The 20110-nt window shown below is 53.4% G+C and overlaps 2 protein-coding genes across 4 annotated transcripts in view; one reads left to right on the plus strand and one right to left on the minus strand.

Moving 5' to 3' along the window:
* Positions 1–9721, plus strand: part of PDE1B (phosphodiesterase 1B) — a 31827-nt gene extending 22106 nt beyond the window's left edge. For all 3 annotated transcript variants that reach the window (XM_054444058.2, XM_054444060.2, XM_054444059.2), the window contains 10 exons: positions 3099–3239; positions 3646–3746; positions 3853–3978; positions 4106–4207; positions 5592–5712; positions 6045–6126; positions 6485–6593; positions 7062–7192; positions 7715–7835; positions 8339–9721. In XM_054444058.2, coding sequence (XP_054300033.1) covers positions 3099–3239; positions 3646–3746; positions 3853–3978; positions 4106–4207; positions 5592–5712; positions 6045–6126; positions 6485–6593; positions 7062–7192; positions 7715–7818 — 1017 coding nt within the window. In that variant the 3' untranslated portion in view covers positions 7819–7835; positions 8339–9721. The remainder of the gene's footprint in view (positions 1–3098; positions 3240–3645; positions 3747–3852; positions 3979–4105; positions 4208–5591; positions 5713–6044; positions 6127–6484; positions 6594–7061; positions 7193–7714; positions 7836–8338) is intronic.
* Positions 9722–10726: 1005 nt separating this feature from the next.
* On the minus strand, positions 10727–19151 carry PPP1R1A (protein phosphatase 1 regulatory inhibitor subunit 1A). The gene is made up of 7 exons (XM_054444061.1): positions 18887–19151; positions 14740–14800; positions 13691–13728; positions 13202–13265; positions 12447–12602; positions 11411–11517; positions 10727–10859 (listed from the first exon to the last, which is right to left on the minus strand). The coding sequence occupies exons 1-7, from the start codon at positions 18968–18970 to the stop codon at positions 10854–10856; spliced, it is 516 nt and encodes a 171-aa protein (XP_054300036.1). The 5' UTR covers positions 18971–19151; the 3' UTR covers positions 10727–10853.
* Positions 19152–20110: the final 959 nt, after the last annotated feature.

The following is a 20110-nucleotide window of genomic DNA, read 5'->3' on the forward strand; positions in this document are numbered from 1 at the left end:
AACCGCCATCGTCCTCATGGCCCGCTCCCGATGGTCGCTGTCTCTTCGGAGCTGTTGGGTACACCTCCCAGACAGGGCGGCCGGGCAGAGGCGCTCCTCGCTTCCCAGACGGGGCCGCCCGGGCAGAGGCGCTCCTCTCCTCCCAGACGGGGCGGCCGGGCAGAGGCGCTCCTCGCTTCCCAGACCGGGCCGCCAGGGCAGAGGCGCTCCTCACTTCCTCCCAGACCGGGTGGCAGCCGGGCAGAGGCGCTCCTCACCTCCCAGATGGGGCGGCCGGGCAGAGGCGCTCCTCACTTCCCAGAGGGGGCGGCCGGGCAGAGGCGCTCCTCACTTCCCAGACCGGGCGGCCGGGCAGAGGCGCTCCTCACTTCCCAGATGGGGCGGCCGGGCAGAGACGCTCCTCACTTCCTCCCAGACGGGGTGGCGGCCGGGCAGAGGCGCTCCTCACCTCCCAGACAGGGCGGCCGGGCAGAGGCGCTCCTCACTTCCCAGACTGGGCGGCCGGGCAGAGGCGCTCCTCACTTCCCAGACTGGGCGGCCGGGCAGAGGCGCTCCTCACTTCCCAGACTGGGCGGCCGGGCAGAGGCGCTCCTCACCTCCTAGACGGGGTGGCCAGGCAGAGGCGCTCCTCACTTCCCAGACGGTGTGGCGGCTGGGCAGAGGCGCTCCTCCCTTCCCAGATGGGGCAGCCACCAGCCTAGCCTTTCTTTCACTTGTTGCCTAGGGGGAGATTCTCGGTCTGCAACCATCTAGCCTGGGATTCTGCTCTCTCCCGCTTTGCTTTCTTCCCCCAACTTGTCCTCTCTAGGCTGACTTGCAGTGTGGACACTGGAGGCCTGGAGTTCAGATGCTGTCAGCCAGTGCCCTTTGGGACTAGAAACCATGTGTTTCCTGGATAAAATTGGCCACTCCCTCCCCCGTCCCCCAGTTCTGGTCTCTGTGTAAGGAATTATATGGAGAAGGTCAGCTCTTGACAGGGCTGGGGTGGGCTTGTATGACAGGGGGACGGTGTGTGAACTTCATTTGCTCTTCAGCTTGTCTGGATGGGAAGAATTATGTGAGATTAAAGTCCTCCCTAGATCCTGTACCAGGAGGGAGCATCTTTTGGGAGGGAAAAAGTGCCAGGAAAAAAACAAAACACTTTCACATGGACAAATCACATTTGGAAGTAGAGGGTGAGGAAGGTTGAAGAGCCATAATGGGGATATTGGGTCAGCACTTTGGGGAGCAGTAGATGTTAAAGGTGAAGGGAAACATGGATGATCTGAAGGGCCATAGAGAGGGGCGGTCAAAGGAGTCCAGGTGGAGGGTCCCCTCCCAGGCCGGCTTCGGGAGGTCATTCCATCCATCCTCTGCCTCCACTTCACTAGAACAAATTATCTGTGCATGTGAGCCCTTCCTTCACCCTTGACTCCTCCTTTTTTTTTGTTTTTTGTTTTTTGTTTTTTGAGACGGAGTCTTGCACTGTTGCCCAGGCTGGAGTGCAGGAGCACAATCCCGGCTCACTGCAATCTCCACCTCCTGGGTTCACGCCATTCTCCTGCCTCAGCCTCCCAAGTAGCTGGGACTACAGGCGTCCACCACCATGCCCGGCTAATTTTTTGTATTTTTAGTAGAGATGGGGTTTCACTGTGTTAGCCAGGATGGTCTCGATCTCCTGACCTCGTGATCCCCCTGTCTCGGCCTCCCAAAGTGCTGGGATTACAGGCGTGAGCCACTGCGCCCGGCCGACTCCTCCTTTTACAACTCCCTAGGGAGTTTCCAAAACTTTCCTGAGATGCTCAGTTGAAATTTTCTTAAGTGCCTTCCAGAAGCCTGTTCTGCAATTTTACTTTCTTCTTTCCAATCCTGCCCTCTCCAGGACAGAGAATAGTAGGGCTGTCTTTTTCCTAAGACTTTTCCCAGCTCATGTTTCCCCAAACTGGCTCTCAGACTTCAGTCACTAGATTCTCCTAAACTCTGCCTCCTTACCTGGAAGGACTGGGTTTGGGGGACCTCAAGAGTAGCTGTTTTGGGTTAGGTTTGGCCCAGTCCCAGTCTGCTTTGCTCCAAGGCAGTTAGAGGAAGGAGAGGGTGCTTCTTGTTTTAGTTTTCTCTGATGGCAGGGCCAGTAGCAGCTGCCCTTCTCAAACTCCACATTCTCTTCCCGGGCACCTAGCCCCTCCCCTACTCCTCCCTTTTTCTTCCCTTCCCTCCAGGGACGCCATGGCAACGCAAAAGCAAGGGCAGTTGTCATGGAAACAGTCCTTTAAAATTTCCTGAATTTGGGGCACAGCCCTCCAGGGGTGCGGGTGGAGGATGTTAGGGTCTGACTGACTAGTGGTGCTTCTTCTGTGTCTCTGTCACTGTATTGCTCATCTCTACAGAAACCTCCCGAGTCCTGAACCTTCGTCCCCTCCTAGCCTCAAGAGATTCAGGGACAGATCACCAGTCCTGTCCTCTGGGAGCCTTGAGCCTTTTGAAGGAGGCAGACATACCCTAAGGACGTACACAGAGACAGGGACCAAATTCAGAGTAGCTGGACAGAGCTCTGGCTCCTGGTGCTTTTGTGTGTGTTCTGTGGGACTGAGGGTGCGGTACTGGTGCATGTAGAGGGTAAGTGGTCAGGGAGGGCTTCTCAAAGGAGAGGGTAACCCACATCTGGCTGGAAGAGTCCTCTCTAGGTCATCTTCTTCATTCCCTTACTTCTGAGCCCTTCTTCATGGTTTTGGATGTGGGGATGGAGTGGGGTGTTTGGAAGGTAGGAGGGAAGCTTTCTTTCATTTTCTTTGAAATCTCCAGGGAAATAATAATAATTATAGCTATTCTTTAGAGAGCATTTACTAAATGCCTTGTACTTATCTCATTAATTTCCAGGTAGGTGGTATTATCTTCATTCTGCAATTAAGTATCTGAGGCACAGAGAGGCATGTGACTTGCCCAAGGTTGCACAGCCAGCAGGTGGTAGAGGCAGGAGATGAGCCAGGTTCACCTAACTAGGTCCTGTGCTCTCTCCCTATGCCACGCTGCCTTCTAAAGAAAGTTGTTGATCTTGGTCCGTAGTCACCACCATTCCTGTGGATCCTTAATATATCTCCATTTCCCCCAACCCCCCGCAGATTCCCACTGTGTTTTTGATGAGTTTCCTGGATGCCTTGGAGACAGGCTATGGGAAGTACAAGAATCCTTACCACAACCAGATCCACGCAGCCGATGTTACCCAGACAGTCCATTGCTTCTTGCTCCGCACAGGGATGGTGGTAGGTGCCCTGGAGATGATTCTTCTGTGATTCAGGGCCTATGGCTACAGAACTGGGAGGTCTAGACCGTACTCCCATTTCCATTTCTCTTCGTTGGTTCTTCTTGGGTACTCCAAAGCCTTTACAGAGTCAAACTGGATTAACTCACTCTAGAGAATTCCCAGGTAGACTAAAACTCATTGGACAGTGCTAGGGACATGTGCTGGGATGCAGTGGGAATGTTGCAGTTTCGGATGGAGGAAGGTCCTTGGCCATTCCAGGAGCTGAGAAACCTGGCTGCATTAACCAAGAGCTGGCCTGGAAGCATGGAAGGGATGGGATGCGTGATCTAGCCTGTGTGTGGAAGTTCTTGGGCAGTGACCAGCAGGCGTCACCCCTCTCTCATTCTTTCTCTTTCCTCCTGTAGCACTGCCTGTCGGAGATTGAGCTCCTGGCCATCATCTTTGCTGCAGCTATCCATGATTATGAGCACACGGGCACTACCAACAGCTTCCACATCCAGACCAAGTGAGGGGTGGGGATGTGGCAGGGGCAGGAGGGGCCAAGCGGAGGTGGGGAGGTTGCCGGAGTCCCTCCTTACAGGGGGTGGTCATGATGACCTTTGGCTTTGTAGGTCGGAATGTGCCATCCTGTACAATGATCGTTCAGTGCTGGAGAATCACCACATCAGCTCTGTTTTCCGATTGATGCAGGATGATGAGATGAACATTTTCATCAACCTCACCAAGGATGAGTTTGTGTGAGCAGAAGCCAGTACTTGGCATCCCTAAGAGACTCCCTTACCACAAACTCCATTTTCCACTTCCTGGACCTCCTGCCCAGCAGCGCTGAGGGGGCTGATTGCTTCTCTTTTTATGTCCACTCAGAGAACTCCGAGCCCTGGTCATTGAGATGGTGTTGGCCACAGACATGTCCTGCCATTTCCAGCAAGTGAAGACCATGAAGACAGCCTTGCAACAGCTGGAGAGGTGGCATCTGGTGGGGTGTGGCTGGGGCCAGGCCAGAGGGAGGGGTGTATGAACTGGGGGGTATACACAAGGGTAGTTGGTGTGCCAGGTCTTTACCTCACTGTAGAGACTCCACTGGCTTCAGGTATCAGACTGCATCTCTGTGTAAGAGAGTGTGTGTGTGTGTGTGTGTGTGTGTGTGTGTGTGTGTGTGTGTGTGTGTCCTTACGTTTACTCACAGCCTTGGCAGCTGATCCACTGGAGAGTGCTTTGGGCTGGGAATCTAAGATGGGGGTTCTCATCGCAGCTCTGGGACAGGCTTACTCTAGAATGTTGGAAAATTCATTCAACCCTTCTGCCCCAGTTTTATTACCTCTGAAATGGTGAAAATGATACACCTCCCCCCACAACAGCTTGCCCCTAGTTCCTAGTCTCATAGGGTTATTGGGAGAGTCATATGAGGTTTAAAAAAATGCGTAGGACAAATGCCATAATTACATCTAATGTTGCTTAGAAGTGAGTGGGAATGTATAAATGTGTGTGAGAGTGGACTGTGTGTGTGTCCTGAAGGTGTGTGTTAATCTCTGTGTATGGTGTTTATGTGTGGGATGCAGTGTCACAGCGGGTCATTGTTGAGAGTATAATAATAATTATTACTATTTTAAATAATATCTACTGAGCACTTATTATGTGCTGGACACTCTCCTGAATACTTATTTGTTGTTTGTCACTTAATTCTCAGAACCACTCAATATGTGGTAGGGTTGTTATTTCCATTTCAGAGTTGAAGAAAATGAAATATGGAAATTTTAAGTAACTTGCTCAGTGTCACACAGCTAACATGTGGTAGGTATAGATGTGAACCCAGGCAGGCCCTTTGATTCTAAGAGCCTGGGCTCTCAGCTACTAACCTGTGCTGCTACCTAAACACATATAAGTGTGTGTGTGTCTGTGTGTAGGGTATGTGTGTGGCTTTGGAGGGTGTTTGAAGTTATGTGAAGCCGGGCGTGGTGGCTCATGCCTATAATTCCAGCACTTTGGGAGGCCGAGGCAGGTGGATAGCTTGAGGTCAGGAATTTGAGACCAGCCTGGCCAACATGGTGAAACACTGTCTCTGCCAAAAAAATACAAAAATTAGCTGGGTGTGGTGGCATGCACGCCTGTAGTCCCAGCTATTCAGGAGGCTGAGGTGGGAGAATCACTTGAATCCAGGTGACAGAGGTTGCAGTGAGCTGAGATTGTGCCACTGCAGCCAGCCCAGGCAACAGAGTGAGACCCTGTCTCAAAAAGAAAAAAAAAAAGGAAGAAGTTATGTGATAGGGTGTGCATTGGAAGTTAGGGAATGGTCCTAACTTCCTTTTCCTAAAAGATCAGTCTCCCTTCCCTTGCCATCTGCCCCAACCAGGATTGACAAGCCCAAGGCCCTATCTCTACTGCTCCATGCTGCTGACATCAGCCACCCAACCAAGCAGTGGTTGGTCCACAGCCGTTGGACCAAGGCCCTCATGGAGGAATTCTTCCGTCAGGTAGCGTGGCATCTTTGCCTTCCCTGTGCCTATGGGGGCCTTCTCTCCCCTTTTGCCCTCCAAGTTCCCCACTCCTATTCCACATCCTCCTTTTGCTACCTGTAGTCTCTGACCTGATCCCAAATCCTTGGGGTAAAATCCCATTATCCTAAAAGCCTAACAATAGTTGCATTTCATTTGCATATATTTTATTTGCATATTACTAATTTCCAGGTCAATGGTGCAGAAATTTCACACAACAACCCCCCACCCCCGCCACCTGCCACCTGTACCCCAGATCTGGTAGGTCTGAGGTATCCTCTCCAGCTTTCCTACCCTGTTTTCTCCTCTAGGGTGACAAGGAGGCAGAGTTGGGCCTGCCCTTTTCTCCACTCTGTGACCGCACTTCCACTCTAGTGGCACAGTCTCAGATAGGTGAGTGTCCTCTCCTGCAGGAAGGGGAGGACTGGGAGGGGGAAAAGATGCTGCCTGGGTCAGGATTGCTCCAAGTCCTCAACCCCCCAAACCATTCTTCCTGTAGAGGAAAGCCTGCTGTGCTAGAGCATGGGGTCCTGGGATAGGAGGCCAGGGGGCTGCAATGGCAGGGAGGAGCTCTCTGGGGCACCAAGACATCATCCCAAAGCCTGCCCTGCATTGGGAAGTTTTCAGCCTCAGGTTACCTCTCCATCCTCTTTCATAAGCAGCCAGGGGTCCTGGCCATGCCAGCTGCATGCTCTGCCTAGCCCTCCAGATAACAGTAAGACATCTCTACGGCATTGCTCCTCCACTGCAGGGTTCATCGACTTCATTGTGGAGCCCACATTCTCTGTGCTGACTGATGTGGCAGAGAAGAGTGTTCAGCCCCTGGCGGATGAGGACTCCAAGTCTAAAAACCAGCCCAGGTGAGGGTGGCTGGGGTAACCAGATATCCTGGTTCAGGAAGGCAGTGGTAGGGAGGGATCTGGACTCACAGAGGACTGACTCACAGCCATGGTGGGGTGGTGAGGAGGCAGGCTGCTTCAAGCTTGGGAGTCCCTCTGCTGTCGGGGCAGAAGGATGGGATCAGAAGGGTGTGACCTGTACCTATGCTCCCCTTCACCATATTTTTGTTTCTTCCATTAGCTGTCTTTCTGCCTTCTGGCTAATCTTGTTTTAATTTTCCTTCTACCAGGAGGGAAGATGTGGAGAGGGAGGGGTGAAATGAGGGGGAGAGGGACAGGGACTTGGGGAGTATCTAGTAGAGGAAAAGAGGAAGATGAAGTTCCCTGAACCTTCTCCTGGTCTTCCATGTCCTGCACTCCCAGGGCTAAGGTGGTTCTGGAATGGGCTGGGGCTTACCTCTTGGGGCTGTTGGGGGGTTCTGCTTCTAGCTTTCAGTGGCGCCAGCCCTCTCTGGATGTGGAAGTGGGAGACCCCAACCCTGATGTGGCCAGCTTTCGTTCCACCTGGGTCAAGCGCATTCAGGAGAACAAGCAGAAGTGGAAGGAACGGGCAGCAAGTGGTGGGTACCATGGCAGAGCGTAGGGGTGAGAACTTGCGTGGGTGGATCATGGAGCACTAGGAGGTCCATTTTTCTTAAGCCCCTGGGGAAACCCTTCGCCGGACTCCTTGAGTTGGGAATGGAGCTGATCAGACCAGTTAGATCACAGGAAAGACTGGCTGAGTGGCTTGGAATGTTCTAAGAATGGGGTCGTAGAGATGATAGAGACAGTCAGATATTCCACAACCCAAGGGTCCCTGTGCACACCGTGGTCCCTCTAAATGGTGCCCCTGTAGATCTGGCCAATTTGGTGGCCCTGGCTGGGAAATCTCTTCCTGTGTGAGGGGGTGGTAGGGTGGTGTTGAGGGTTCCGAGTTTTAGCAAGGCTAGAGAGGCTCTTCCCAAGTGGGGATGGGTTGTATGTAGTTCAGCTTGAAGGCAGGCTGATGGATGAGAATCCCTTACATTTCTCCACATACTCTTTGGGTTCTGGGGAAGAATACTTCTTGGCCTAAGCTCAGCCTCCTTTATGCTCCTCTACAGGCATCACTAACCAGATGTCCATTGACGAGCTGTCCCCCTGTGAAGAAGAGGCCCCCCCATCCCCTGCCGAAGATGAACACAACCAAAATGGGAATCTGGATTAGCCCTGGGGCTGGCCCAGGTGAGCCTGTTGTAGTGGAGGGTGTAGGAGAGCTGGTGTCTATCATGGCATCTTTGTTGGGTCGTCTCTGGGCTCCAGTGGATGTGACATTCTCTCTCCCTCTTTTGAGCAGTAAAAGGGAGTGAGTGAAGACATAGAATGGAGCCAAAGTGTGGGTGGAGCAGGGAAATCCTCCCACCCAAGTCCCTGCAGGAACAAAGGAGGTAGTTTCTCAGAACAGCAGCAGAACAGGGTGGGCCCATGCCAGGTGACAGCTAACCTGCACTGCACCTCAGGGAGGGTTAGGGAAAAGGAGCCCAGCCAGGGCACACGGCTTAGTGAGGGCAGCTGAACGTGACTTCGACTTCAGCCCCTATTCACCCCCTTGGCTAGGCACCCTTCTGAAGGGCATTTTTTCCACAACTCTACTCGGGACTGAGTGGGGATCAGGACTTGGAGAAGGAAGGTCAGGTTGGAGGTGAAGGCAAAGCTCAGGGCACTGAAGTTTCTCCCTCTTTCCCCAGGTCTTCATTGAGTCCAAAGTGTTTGATGTCATCAGCACCATCCATCAGGACTGGCTCCCCCATCTGCTCCAAGGGAGCGTGGTCGTGGAAGAAACAACTCACCTGAAGGCCAAATGCCAGAGATTTGGGGTTGGGGAAAGGGCCCCTCCCCACCTGACACCCACTGGGGTGCACTTTAATGTCCCGGCAGCAAGACTGGGGAACTTCAGGCTCCCAATGGTCACTGTGCCCATCCCTCAGCCTCTGGATTCTCTTCATGTCCACGTGGCTGCCAGGGAGCGGGGAGCTACCTGGAGGCTTCCCAGGGCCTTGGGGAAGGGTCAGAGATGCCAGCCCCCTGGGACCTCCCCCATCCTTTTTGCCTCCAAGTTTCTAAGCAATACATTTTGGGGGTTCCCTCAGCCCCCCACCCCAGATCTTAGCTGGCAGGTCTGGGTCCCCCTTTTCCTCCCCTGGGAAGGGCTGGAACAGGATAGAAAGCTGGGGGTTTTCAGAGCCCTATGTGTGGGGAGGGGAGTGGGTTCCTTCAGGGCATGGCACCTTTCTAGGACCTGGGAATGGGGTGAGTAGGACATCCTCTTCACCCCAGAATTGCGCTGCTTCGGCCCCATCTCCAGCCTGATCCTCTGCAATCTTCCTTCTCTCCCTTTCTGATATAGTGACTGGGGAAAAAGGAGCCATTGTGACCAGGGGCTGCGGGAGGCCTTTCCTGGGACTTTCCTTGGGACTGGTCTGGGCCCCTGGGGCTTGTCGCCTGCCCTGGCTGAGTCCCGAGCCCTTTGCCTCCTTTCTCTCCCCTGGGGCTGGGAGGCTCCATCCGACCAATGTCTGTAAAGTGCTTTGAGGATCTCCCCAGCAAAGCACCTTCAGAATGTATCGACACCAGCTGGGTTAGGGTCAAGGGTGCCTGGGGAGGCTGAGTAATCCTGCGTTGCTAAAAGAGAGGGTCTGTCCCCTCCTTTCCACGTCCCAGAACTGGCCCAGCTGCAGGCACTAAGAAGCTCCTCCCCTGAGACAAGTGAGGGGTAGTGGGTGAAAGGCAGATGGACGAGGGGCTCAGGGCTGCTGCCTTCCTGTCCTCTGGAGAGAACCCAGCCAGGCGCGGTGCCCCTTCCTCTCCTCAGGCTCCTCCTTGCCCCCACCTTGCCCCAGGAAAGGCCAAAGTCCAGGTGACTGCCCTCCTTCTTTCTTGTAAATACCAACCATGCATTTGTACAGTGGGCCCTGTTCATGCGAAATCCACATCCATGGTCTCTTAGACCTGCTACCCTGGTACTTCCACCCTACCCCACCCCGAGTAGGGCAGAGACGCATGTGACTCACCCTTGCCCTTGGTCTTCCAGACCCCTGCTATAGCCAGAGAACAATAAAGAAGGGAGACCAGGCCTGACTGTGTGTGTTCACTGGGTGCAAGTTGACCAAGCATCTTCACATACATACACTCTTTCCAGCGTGACAAAATCTGGATGAGGCGTTCTCCCTCATATATATATATTTAGGTATGTATCTGGGCAAACTGAGGCCCAGGAGGAGGCCCCGAGGGCTCACAGTAGCTGCATGGCAGAAGTGGGACCTGACGCTTCTCAGGCTCTGCTCTTTCCTCTGTACCACATGCTTCAGCAGGGAGGGGGAAAGAATCTTGCCTTCCCTCCTTTACTCTCTCCCACTACCTGGGAAAATCAAAAATGGCAGCAGGAGAGAGGCCTGGCCGTGAGATCTGAGACAGCTTCTTCTCTTATGCTTGGTTTTTGTCTTATCTGGGCCCCTCAATGTCTAGGACAAGGGAACCCTTCCAGTCTCCAGCATGGGCCTCTTCATTAATAGCCACTGTGTTCTCTATCCATTGTTGCTAACGGGTTGAAATAAGGGACAGCGGTCCCACAGCTGGAAGAGGGAACACATCCTGAAGGTTGGGAATCCAAAAGGAAGGCAGCTGAGGCTTGGAGGGCAGGCGAGGAGGTATCCGCACACCACCACACCCTCTTTCCCATGGGCCAAGTGCCATGGTGCAGTTCCCCTTTTGTCCAGCAGATGGAGCCCACCGCACAGTCACAGCTGGACACGGCACAGGCCTTAGAGCGCCTAGTCTTCCAGCTGCAGGGCAGGCCTGTGAGGTGGTCGGATCGTTCCTCAATAAGAAAAGAGAACCTGGGGCTTTTCTTCCTTCTTGGAAGTTAGTCCTCCCACCTATTTGACCCTCATCTCTCTTCCCACGGCAAGTAAAGTCAGGGCTAAGGGAAGAACTCTTCCCTGCTCAAGGCTTCTGCCTAGCTCCTGTTTCTTCCTTCCCAGAGGCAGCTTGGCAGAAGGGTGGGGGCTACAGAGACGGCAGGGCAAGAAGGCAGGGAGAAGGGATTCTCCCAGTTGGGAAAGAAGGAAAGTGCCAAGGACCTAACACCAAATTTATCACTTTTAAAAACAAGAGAGTTTCCCCAAAAGTGAAGGAATAAGAAACAAATCCGGTGTCCATGCATTCCCAAACTGCAGTCTTGATCCCAAGATACCTCCTCCTCTCTCAGACCTGTTATGGGGGAAAGGGGACAGAAAGAGAAGGTGAGAGGCCAGAGGGCCATTTTGTCCCTTCCCCTTCTGGCCATCCCATTTGTCAACATCTAATGTCTCAGAAAGCTTGTTCTGATGCCTGAGAGCAGTCCTTCCTGTGTCCAGACTATGCGGGGGGCTGCGGATTGTGAAATCAAAGCTCAGGAAGTTATCTCATCAATGCATCCTCCAGGCAGGGAGAGCCACTGCCCACTTCGGCTGGGCAGGTGAGGATCTCCCTTCGGGTTCCAAATCCCCTTTATCAAAAAATCCATGGCCTACTGCTCTCACCCATTCCAGGAGCCAGAAGTCCTACACAAAGTCTAATCTCAATCCTTCTTGCTGCAGCTATCCATTTCTTTTTGTCTGTCAGAGGAGATACAAGTCTTTTTACCATAAAGAATAACTTTTTAGGGACTGAAGCTGGTTCTTTGTTTTCCTTTTCCTAGACTCCAAATATTAGCCCCTTGCCTTTGTCCACAATATTAGCCTCCTCTCCTATGACCTGGCAGCCCAGCCCTGGGGTCTTACCGAGTTGGCTCCCTTGGAATCCAATGGTGGTATATGGGTTGAGGGTGCCTTTGTGCTGGGTTCCTTACTGCCTCTCTCCTGAGTTTTAGGGATGGATTCTGCAGGCTCTAGGGAGGGAACATAGGGGTGGGAGGAAGAGGTGGCATTCATAAAGGTGTTGGGGAGGGAACTGCTTCTCCTCACTGCATCCATACCCCAGTGGCCCCTGAGAGGGCCCCAGGACCAAGTTGGGTGCAATCAGGCAAGACCAACAGGGTTTTCTTTGATCACAATTACTACTATAGGTTCACTTTTAAAAAATCTTCAATCAAATTGAAAAGAATAAACCCTCTACAAACAGTTTAAAAAACAAAACTCAATATGTGTCTAAACCCGACATGAACTCATAGGAGGCTATTTTTAGTCTTTATTCTGCTTAGCGAGACCATTCACTGGATTGCAGAAATATTATGTGTTGGATTGTAGGGTTCTCTGCCGGGAATACTATGCGATACACAGTTTATGTACTGTATCTTCATAAAATTGGAAGCGTTCTGAATTCTGGAATATATCTAGGATAAGGGACATAGCGCACTGCTACCAGCTTCCACTTATTGCATGCTCTGTATGTGTCAGGTGCTGTGCCAAGAGCCAGTCTCATTTAATAGTCACACACAACTCACTGCAACAGGCACCCTCATTATCATCTTATACCCTGAGGTTAAGTCGTTCAAGGCCTCTCGGCTGGTAAGGTAGCAAGTGGCAGAGCCAGGATTCTAGCCTGTGATTGCTGTTCCCATGAAGGTGGGTTTCCCCCATGTAGCCACAGTGGGGCTCTGAGGTTCAAGTTGGGAGGGCTTGGTGTCACTCAGTAAGGAAAAGTGAAGATTCAAATGTATGCCGAACATGCAAACAGATCCATATCCTTGAGACAGTTTTTGCCTACTACTAGGCCTCTCCGAGGCTCCAACTCTTTCCCCTCCCTGCAGTAGGTAAGGCTTGCCTCCTGCTGGACTGGGAAATAGGATGCCTGGGGCGCTCCCCAGCCTGAACATACTTTTTGCTGTCCCAGAGGTGCCCAGCCTTGACTCCACTTCTGTGTCTGGGATCCCAGGTGGGCGGGACTCCTGGGTTCCTGTGCTCTCAGCGGCCCCCTCAGGTTCCTCTCCTTGCTGCTGTTGCCCCAGGTGATGTTCAACCATCATCTGGAGCTCTGGGGACACAGATAAAGGGAGGGAACACTGGATATGACTGCCTAGCGTCTCCCCTGTGGGCCCCCAGATTCAACAGCCCCACTAAAGGCTCAGCACACATTGCTGGGTGTTTGACTTTCCCATCCACTGAGATCTGAACAAGGAGGGGACATTAGCTGGCAATAAGGAGGAATGAAAACTAGACCATAAAAAGTACTCTTTTTCACAGATAAGGGAGGCATAGGAGAAGAGGCTTTAAGAACAAGGGATACTCTTCACTTGCTGGGATACATGGTCTTCCCTGGGGGAAGGTGGAAAGGCTCAATTTAGATTCAAGAAAATTTGAGTATCTTGTACATGTTGTGCACTGTGCCGGTGAGTTCACATATATTATTTTATCTGCCATAATGAGGTAGTATTCAAGGCTCAGTAAGTTAAGCAGTTTCTCCCAGATCACCCAGCTAGTCAGTGGCAAAACTGGGATTTCAGCCTCAGTTCGTCTAGCAACAGTTCTACCATAATAAAGGCAGATTTAACGACCTCCCTTCCAAAGGGCATTCGGTCTCCTCTTCAGCTTCAGGCACAGAGGAGAAAAAGGGATGGGAGGGGTCTTGCAAACCTTTCATTGTGGGTGTGATCCTTGTCATCTTCTTCCGTTGCCGTGGAGACATTGCCAAAGTGGACTGTGAAGGGCACAGAGCACAGATGGGTGCCAGCCCCCCCTTGCTCTCCAGCCCCCTCCCTTGCCCTCTAGCCCCCCATGCCCTCCAGCCCCCCTTGCCTTCCTCCTCTGCCTTGCCGGGCTTTTGGATTGGAGCCTGGGGTAGGTGTGAGCTTCAAAAAGTGGGGTAAGAAAACGCCTGCTTCCCCAACCACCTCGACAATGGTGAGCAAGGAGACTGTGAGTGTGTGTATGTGAGTGTGTGTGTGTGTGTGTGGGGGGGGGGTGTGCATGTGTATATGTTCACTCATGCACATTTGGGGGGTAGAGGTACAGGGAAGCGGGAGTCAAAAAGATCCTACAGATGGGTGGCAGGATTTTAAGGAATAATCCCCTACTGAATGTGGGGGTTCTTTGGGCTGGGCTTAGTGGGATGGGCCAGCTCACCTTGAGATGTGGGTTGGGGATCCGGTCTTCATCTATCTCTGAAGGGAACAGGGAAAGGAGAGGGTGATAAGGACAGGAAACCAGGGATCCCCATAGAGCTGACTTCTCAGGGGAGGGGATTCTGCAGCCATGCTCCTCCTGATCTGTCCCTCACATCTGCCCCCAGGCTCTTGGCCCTCATGGCTGCCCCAGACTCCCTCCCCGAAGCTCCTCTCCTGTGCTTCTACTGCCTCCATCCCCCTGCATCTAGTCCCGTCCTTGGCTCTGTGGTCAATCTGCGTCTGCATCTTTGCCTCAGACCTGGAGATCCCCAAAGGCAGGATCTGTAGTCTTTTTGCTTTTTTTCTTCCTCTGAAGTATCCATGTCTCTTTCTCTTTCCAATCATTCCCCCACCCCAGGGTCAGCCAGAACTAAGCCCTGCATAGGAGGGAACAGTGATAGAGTACAGTCAATTTATTCTGTGCAGGGTCTGGAAGGTATAGCTGGAGGCAAGCTGGAGACTCCGGCATCCTGAACCCCAGCCTAGCTTATTAGCCTGACCCCCTCTCTTCCACACTCCTGTCAAGCTCTCTACCATTCTCTGAGAACTTGTTTTCTCCCCAGACCTTGATGGGGATGCTGGTGACCAGAATCTCAGCTGCTCCCTGAGCTACTTCTAACCTTCCCCTCCCTCTCTGGGGGCTGTGAAGAGCTGGTGGAGGCGGTCCCTCCCCCTCACAGCTGACACTGCCTCTGGGGGTGGGGGTGGCAGCATCTCAGTTGCTGGAGAAACCTGGAAGGCTGTTGTCACAGCAACCAGCACTCAGTTGACCACCCTAATTCCTGGGGGGCTTAGGAGCCAGGTGGTCTCCCTCCCTTTCCTAGCACTGCTCCATCTTTCCAAAAGCAAAGGATATTCTGCAATCCAGCCATCACCTTCCTGCCTTCAGGACTGAGGACATCCCCGCCTTCTCAGAGCTGTTCTTCTTCCATCTAGCGCCCATCTTCTCATTGGGACCCGCTGCCATAGTGGCCCCCACGCGCTTCAGCAACCTATCCTTTGGCTTACCTGGGGATGACTGGTCACTGGTCAGCACGAGGGTGGCAGGGGTGGGGCGGCGCCTCCGAATCTGAGGGAGGGTGGGAAATGGGGAAGAGGTCAAGTACACGTGGAAGCATCAAAGCCCCACTCAAAACCACTCAGTAACATAATCCAGGCTAGCCTACTTAACACACCTCAAAAAATGCCATGTTAATGCAGCTGGAGGCCATTATCCTAAACAAACTTATGCAGAAACAGAAAACCAAATACTGCATGTTCTCACTTATAAGTGGGAGCTAAACATTGAGTACTCGTGGACATAAAGATGGCAACAATAGACACTGGGGAATACAAGACAGGGAGGGAGGAGGGCAAGGGCTGAAAAACTACCTATTGGGTACTATGTTCACTCTCTGGGTCAATCATACCCCAGACTTCAGCACCATGTAATAAACCTTTGTAACAAACTTGCACATGTACCCCCCGAATCTAAAATAAAAGTTGAAAAAAAATGCCATGTTACACTGGTGAACCAGGGTGAACATCCCTGGGCTCCTCCCCCTCCTCTGGGGAGAGCTAATCCTAAGGATCCAGAAGACCACCGCCCCTCCCTGCATGCCCCCATTCCCCTGTTCTGTCTCTCCACCTCCCCCTGGTCCTGGCCCCAGCTCTCCACCTAAGCATATCTGCTCTAATGCATTGATCTCTGGCTTGCTGTCCTTCCGTCCATCCTGGATCAATGGTCAGAAATAACTTCAGAGGGCACAGGGCTTTCTTTCAGTGTTCTAACCACTCCCCAAGCAGACCCTAACATTTTGTGTGACAGCACCTGGAGAGAGCATCCTTTTCAAGCGCCCCCCAGCCTGGGAGGACAGCACAGAGGAGGATCTGAATGTGCATCTCCTCTGGACTGTGCCCCTCACTCCCTAATGTCCTCTCTATCCTTGGATACATTGCCTTTCTGATTTGTCAAGAAATGGGGTTGGGGGAATCCTTGCCATGGTAAATATAATAGCAATACAAGGAGGAGCCCTAGGCAGGACCCTGGTCAGGGCCCAAAGCTTAGCTGAAAAATCTTATCCTAGGCTCCAGGTCCTAGTCTAAGAAATTAACATATAAAGCTGACTGACTGCCCTGCCTCTGAGCCCCCTTTCCCCCCACTGTTGTTTTTTTGTCATGCTGCCAATAAAGTTGATTGTTGTTGAAGTCAGTTCAAGGACTCCTGGGAGGTGTAGTTTTTCCCCTTTCTCTGGCGGCTTTAGAGGCTTGGAAGCAAGTGAAAGGATGGGGGTTAGAGGATGACCCTCTAGGTTAGCAGTGGGGAGGGAAGGCAAATGCGGCTAGGAAAAGGGCTAAAATTATCCTGGGCTGAGAGGAGTAGGGTGAGGACACTGAATGATCAAACCCTTATCTTTGTGTGTCCATTATTTAGAATCATCACCACTGGCCGTGGGGGTATGACAGAGGTGAACACTGCCCCTCTCTATGCCCAGAAAAGTGGGGGGGGGGTACTGGCTATGGTAAGATGGGCTGTTTAAGCCTGAGGGGGGAACTCTTTCCAAAGAAGAAACAGGATGCACAGAATGGGGTTGTGTGGGGGTAGGGCATCATTTTCCCAGGAGAATTCAGTGGCATCTGTCTTTGGTGACATTTCAAGGTCCCCGCAGTACCAGTCCTTTGTGTATGTGTGTAAGTGTGCACATGGATGAGCCACACAGACATAAACTGTGAGCCGTCTCTGGACATTCCTGATACACATGGGCTGGGGACCATCTGTTTCATGTATATGGGGTGGGGGCCATCCTTCAACTAGAAGACTCCTCTACCTCTTTCCATCCTGGAGGGGCAGGGTGTGGTGGTGGTAGAAGAAGGAAAGAGACAGGGAGGGTGGAGTGGTGATCAGTGGGTTGAGATAACATCAGAGTGGGCAGCCCAAGAAAGAGACTGCAAGTATGACAGAGGGCAGCAGGGCTGTCTGGTCTTGGACAAGTCACTTCCTTAACCTATTCCTTTGCTTTGGACAAGGTTTCTAAGCACTCAGAGTCCTTGGGAATTGTGATAATCCTTACAGCAGAAATGAGGAAAGTCAGATTTCCTGAGGTCCCTCCCAGGCACCTGAACTAGTGGGAAATAAGTAGACGGTCTCTTTTCTTTTTCTCATACCTATCCCAAATCCTAGCTCTCAGGAGCATGTGATAACTTCGCCTCGGATTTCTTTCCAAAGCAGTCACGCCAAGGATCTGGAAGCTGTGGGCACCCCTCCGCCGCCTGCCACTCTATGCTCTATAACTCAGAGCTTCCAACTCCTTTTGCCCTCCCATGTTGGTCTGGGTTAGGAGCACCTGCCAAGCCTGGAGCTTTTTGCCTAACACAGCAGGAGGGGCTGAGGTTAGGCCACAGGAAGAATTTCAGGCCTGAGAGACACAAATTCTGAAGATTAGTGAAAGTAGGCCCAAGTTCTGGCTCTCTTTTTTCCCTCTGACTCCTCAGGATTGCCTTGTGCCCCTCCCTTGTCTCCTAGATCCCTGAAGCAGCTGGCCTTCCCCCTCCTCCTCCCTACCCACCTACTACACCTGCCTCCTCCAACACCCAACAGATACAGGTGTCAGGCCCTGTCCTGCCAGTGGGAGGCAGTTCTCCTTGGAACTGCATCCCCAACCTCCACAGTCCAGACTCATGAGCCCTTTTTCCTGGGTCTAAGGTTATCCCGGCTGATGCCCTGCCTCCAGGCATAGCAGCCTTTCCCCTGACTCCCAGGGAACACAACCCATGCTGATGGCTCTCCATCCTCCTCATCCTCTACAGATTTGTGAGGCTTCACCAAGATCCTTCCCGTAGTCACACCTTAGAGCTGTGAGGTGGTGGCTCACCCCAGGCCAGAGAGAGGACAGAGAGGCAGGTACCTAACCCTATCTCCACATTGGGAAGCTGAAGTGGTAGGGAGAGTGTGTACCCCTGCCCCCTTCCCTTCACATCAGACCTTATTCTACCAAACAGCTGGAGCAACAAAAATGACAAAAAACACTCTCTCCACCTCATCCCAAGAGGTCACAAAGTTTTTTTCAGGTTGGGGGTGGCCAGCCAGAGCCTGGCAGCTTGTTGGGAGAAACAGAGAACTGACCTTGTGGGAAATTGATATTCTTTAGGAACGGGAATGTCTAGGCAAATGGACAGAGATTACAAAGAGATGGAGCAATAGGCAAATAAGCAAATATTTGGCAAACAAGGAGTAGTAAGGACCACGGGTGGCCACCCTCTCCACACATACGCTCACTGTCACCGAGGCATACACTTGCTCACACACTCTCATACACTGCCCCCTCTGCCAGGCTGCTCTGAGCTAAAAATAGACCAGGCTAGGAGGCTGGGCCAGGGCCCTGGACTCCCACCCCTTGAGCCAAGGCTGTCACAGTGCTTCTCCCTTGCATATTGTTCAGCTTGGACCCCAGCCCCTGGAAAGACTCCACCTCTGGCCTCCCAGTGCCGCTGGCTCAGTCCCTCCTGGACTCCCCACTCCAAAGGGCAGGAGTTGGGAATAAGGGCCATGTGCGGAGACTTGAAGAAGGGAGCCTCAGCCTACAACTCGACCACCCCTCTCCCCTCTCCCTGGAGCCCCAGCCCTCTCAGTGGTCCTCAGTCCCTTCCTGTTACCACTTTCGGAGCCCAGCAAGGTGGCCCCCAGTTAGGAGTGGACAGGGAGAGCTGTTTCTCCTCTTCCAACTCCCACCCTTCCAGGCTCCCTCTCCATTACCGACCCCTCCCCAGGCCCCTCCCGCACTGCTGCTGATTCCCTTCAGCGCCACCACCAAGCTCAGAAACTCTAGTGGGGGTTGACTGGGTGGGGGATGCAGGGTTGTTTAAGGAGGGAGGGGTCGTGTCCTCAAGCAGGCCCCCTCCCCCAGGGCTGGGGAGGAAGAGAGAGACTCTCGCGGGGCCAGTCATCGAGTGGAGGCGCTCTTCCTTCGGTCAGTCTCAAAGAAGCACAGATTCGAGATGTGGCTCCGACGGTGGGGGAGGGGACAGAAGACCCCCCCCGCCCCCCGCAAACTGAGCGTTCGTCCTCAAAAGGGCGCACTGCTAAGGGAGGACTAGGCAGGGATCCTGGGTCCCACCAGTCCAGGGGTCCCTCGTCCTTGGCTGGGCGAGTGCCCTGCCGCCCCGCCCTGCTCCGCACCTGCTCCGCCGCCTCGGGGTCAAGGTGCGGCTCCAGCAGCGGGACCGTGAACTGGATCTTTCGGGGGCTGCTGTCTTGCTCCATGGCTGGGGCGGCGGCCGCTGGGCCCGCGCTGCGGCGGGAGGGAAGGCGGCGGGACTCGGGGCTGGGGCGGGCGCGCTCCCTCTCCGCTCCGCTCCGGCCCCGGCCCCAGCCCGGCGCGCTCGGCTCCCGGCTCCCAGCACAGCGCTCCCAGCTCGCGGCTCCGGGGACTCTGCCGCCGCCGATTGGCTCCGCACCCGCCCCTCCCGGCCCCCTCCCCCTCCCCCAGCCCGGAACCTTAACCCCGTCGTGGCTGCACCGGCGGCTGCGGGGGTCACCGCCCCGCGGGCCGCCGAGTCCGGGCGTGGCCCGGGAGCCGTCGTAGTGGACAGCTCAGGCAGATACCTCAGTGTCCTCGGAGTTTTGGGCAGGGCGTTGGGGTGGGGAGTGGCTAGGAAGAACTTCTCCTAGCCGGAGCAGGTTGTCGGGGCCAGGAAAGTAGAGGGACGCTGCAGGAGAGGAGACTGTAAACGCGACAGGAAGATTGCATTTATGATTTTAAAGGGGGTTGTATTATAGAGAAAAGATGGAAAGGGGATTTAGGCATGCAGCAGGAGGGATTAAGGTTAGACTTCGAGAGGGACTTTCCCTTGAAGGGAAAACACTAGGCGGAGGTAAAAACTTGGAGGGAAATACGAAGTCTGCACACCCGTCCTGTGTTCCTACAGTGCCAGGGAGAGGAAACTGAAGACTTCAGAGGGTCTCCGGAGGGCGCGTTTCTCTTGAAGTGCCTGTGGGAGTGGGTGGAGGGCTTGGGGAGAGAGGACCATCTGGGACTCGGCAAAAGGAATAACGAGGGTGGGGAGCCAATCCTGCTTGTGAAATCGAGTTCACTTTCTGCTTGCTAAATTAGGGGATGGTAAAGTAGGTGAAAGGCCTGCAAGGGGAAAATGCCTGGGGATGGAGAGAGAAACTCCTTTGGTGGGGTGGCTTGTTTACAGATAGGGTTGGTTTCTAATTTCACTATTGGCAGGATATTGAAAACGAACTGCTGTAACTGAAGGAATGGAGGTTAGACTATGGGAAGAACTGACTAGTTTGGTGGAAGACTAAGATGCCAGTCAATACGAGCCAGTGAGGGAGACAGGATATTCACAGGAGCTGGTGTGCTCGGTCTAAGGACTGGGGATCACTAGACGGGGG

The sequence above is a fragment of the Pongo pygmaeus genome, chromosome 10 (assembly GCF_028885625.2).
Source record: "Pongo pygmaeus isolate AG05252 chromosome 10, NHGRI_mPonPyg2-v2.0_pri, whole genome shotgun sequence".
Lineage (NCBI taxonomy): Eukaryota > Metazoa > Chordata > Mammalia > Primates > Hominidae > Pongo > Pongo pygmaeus.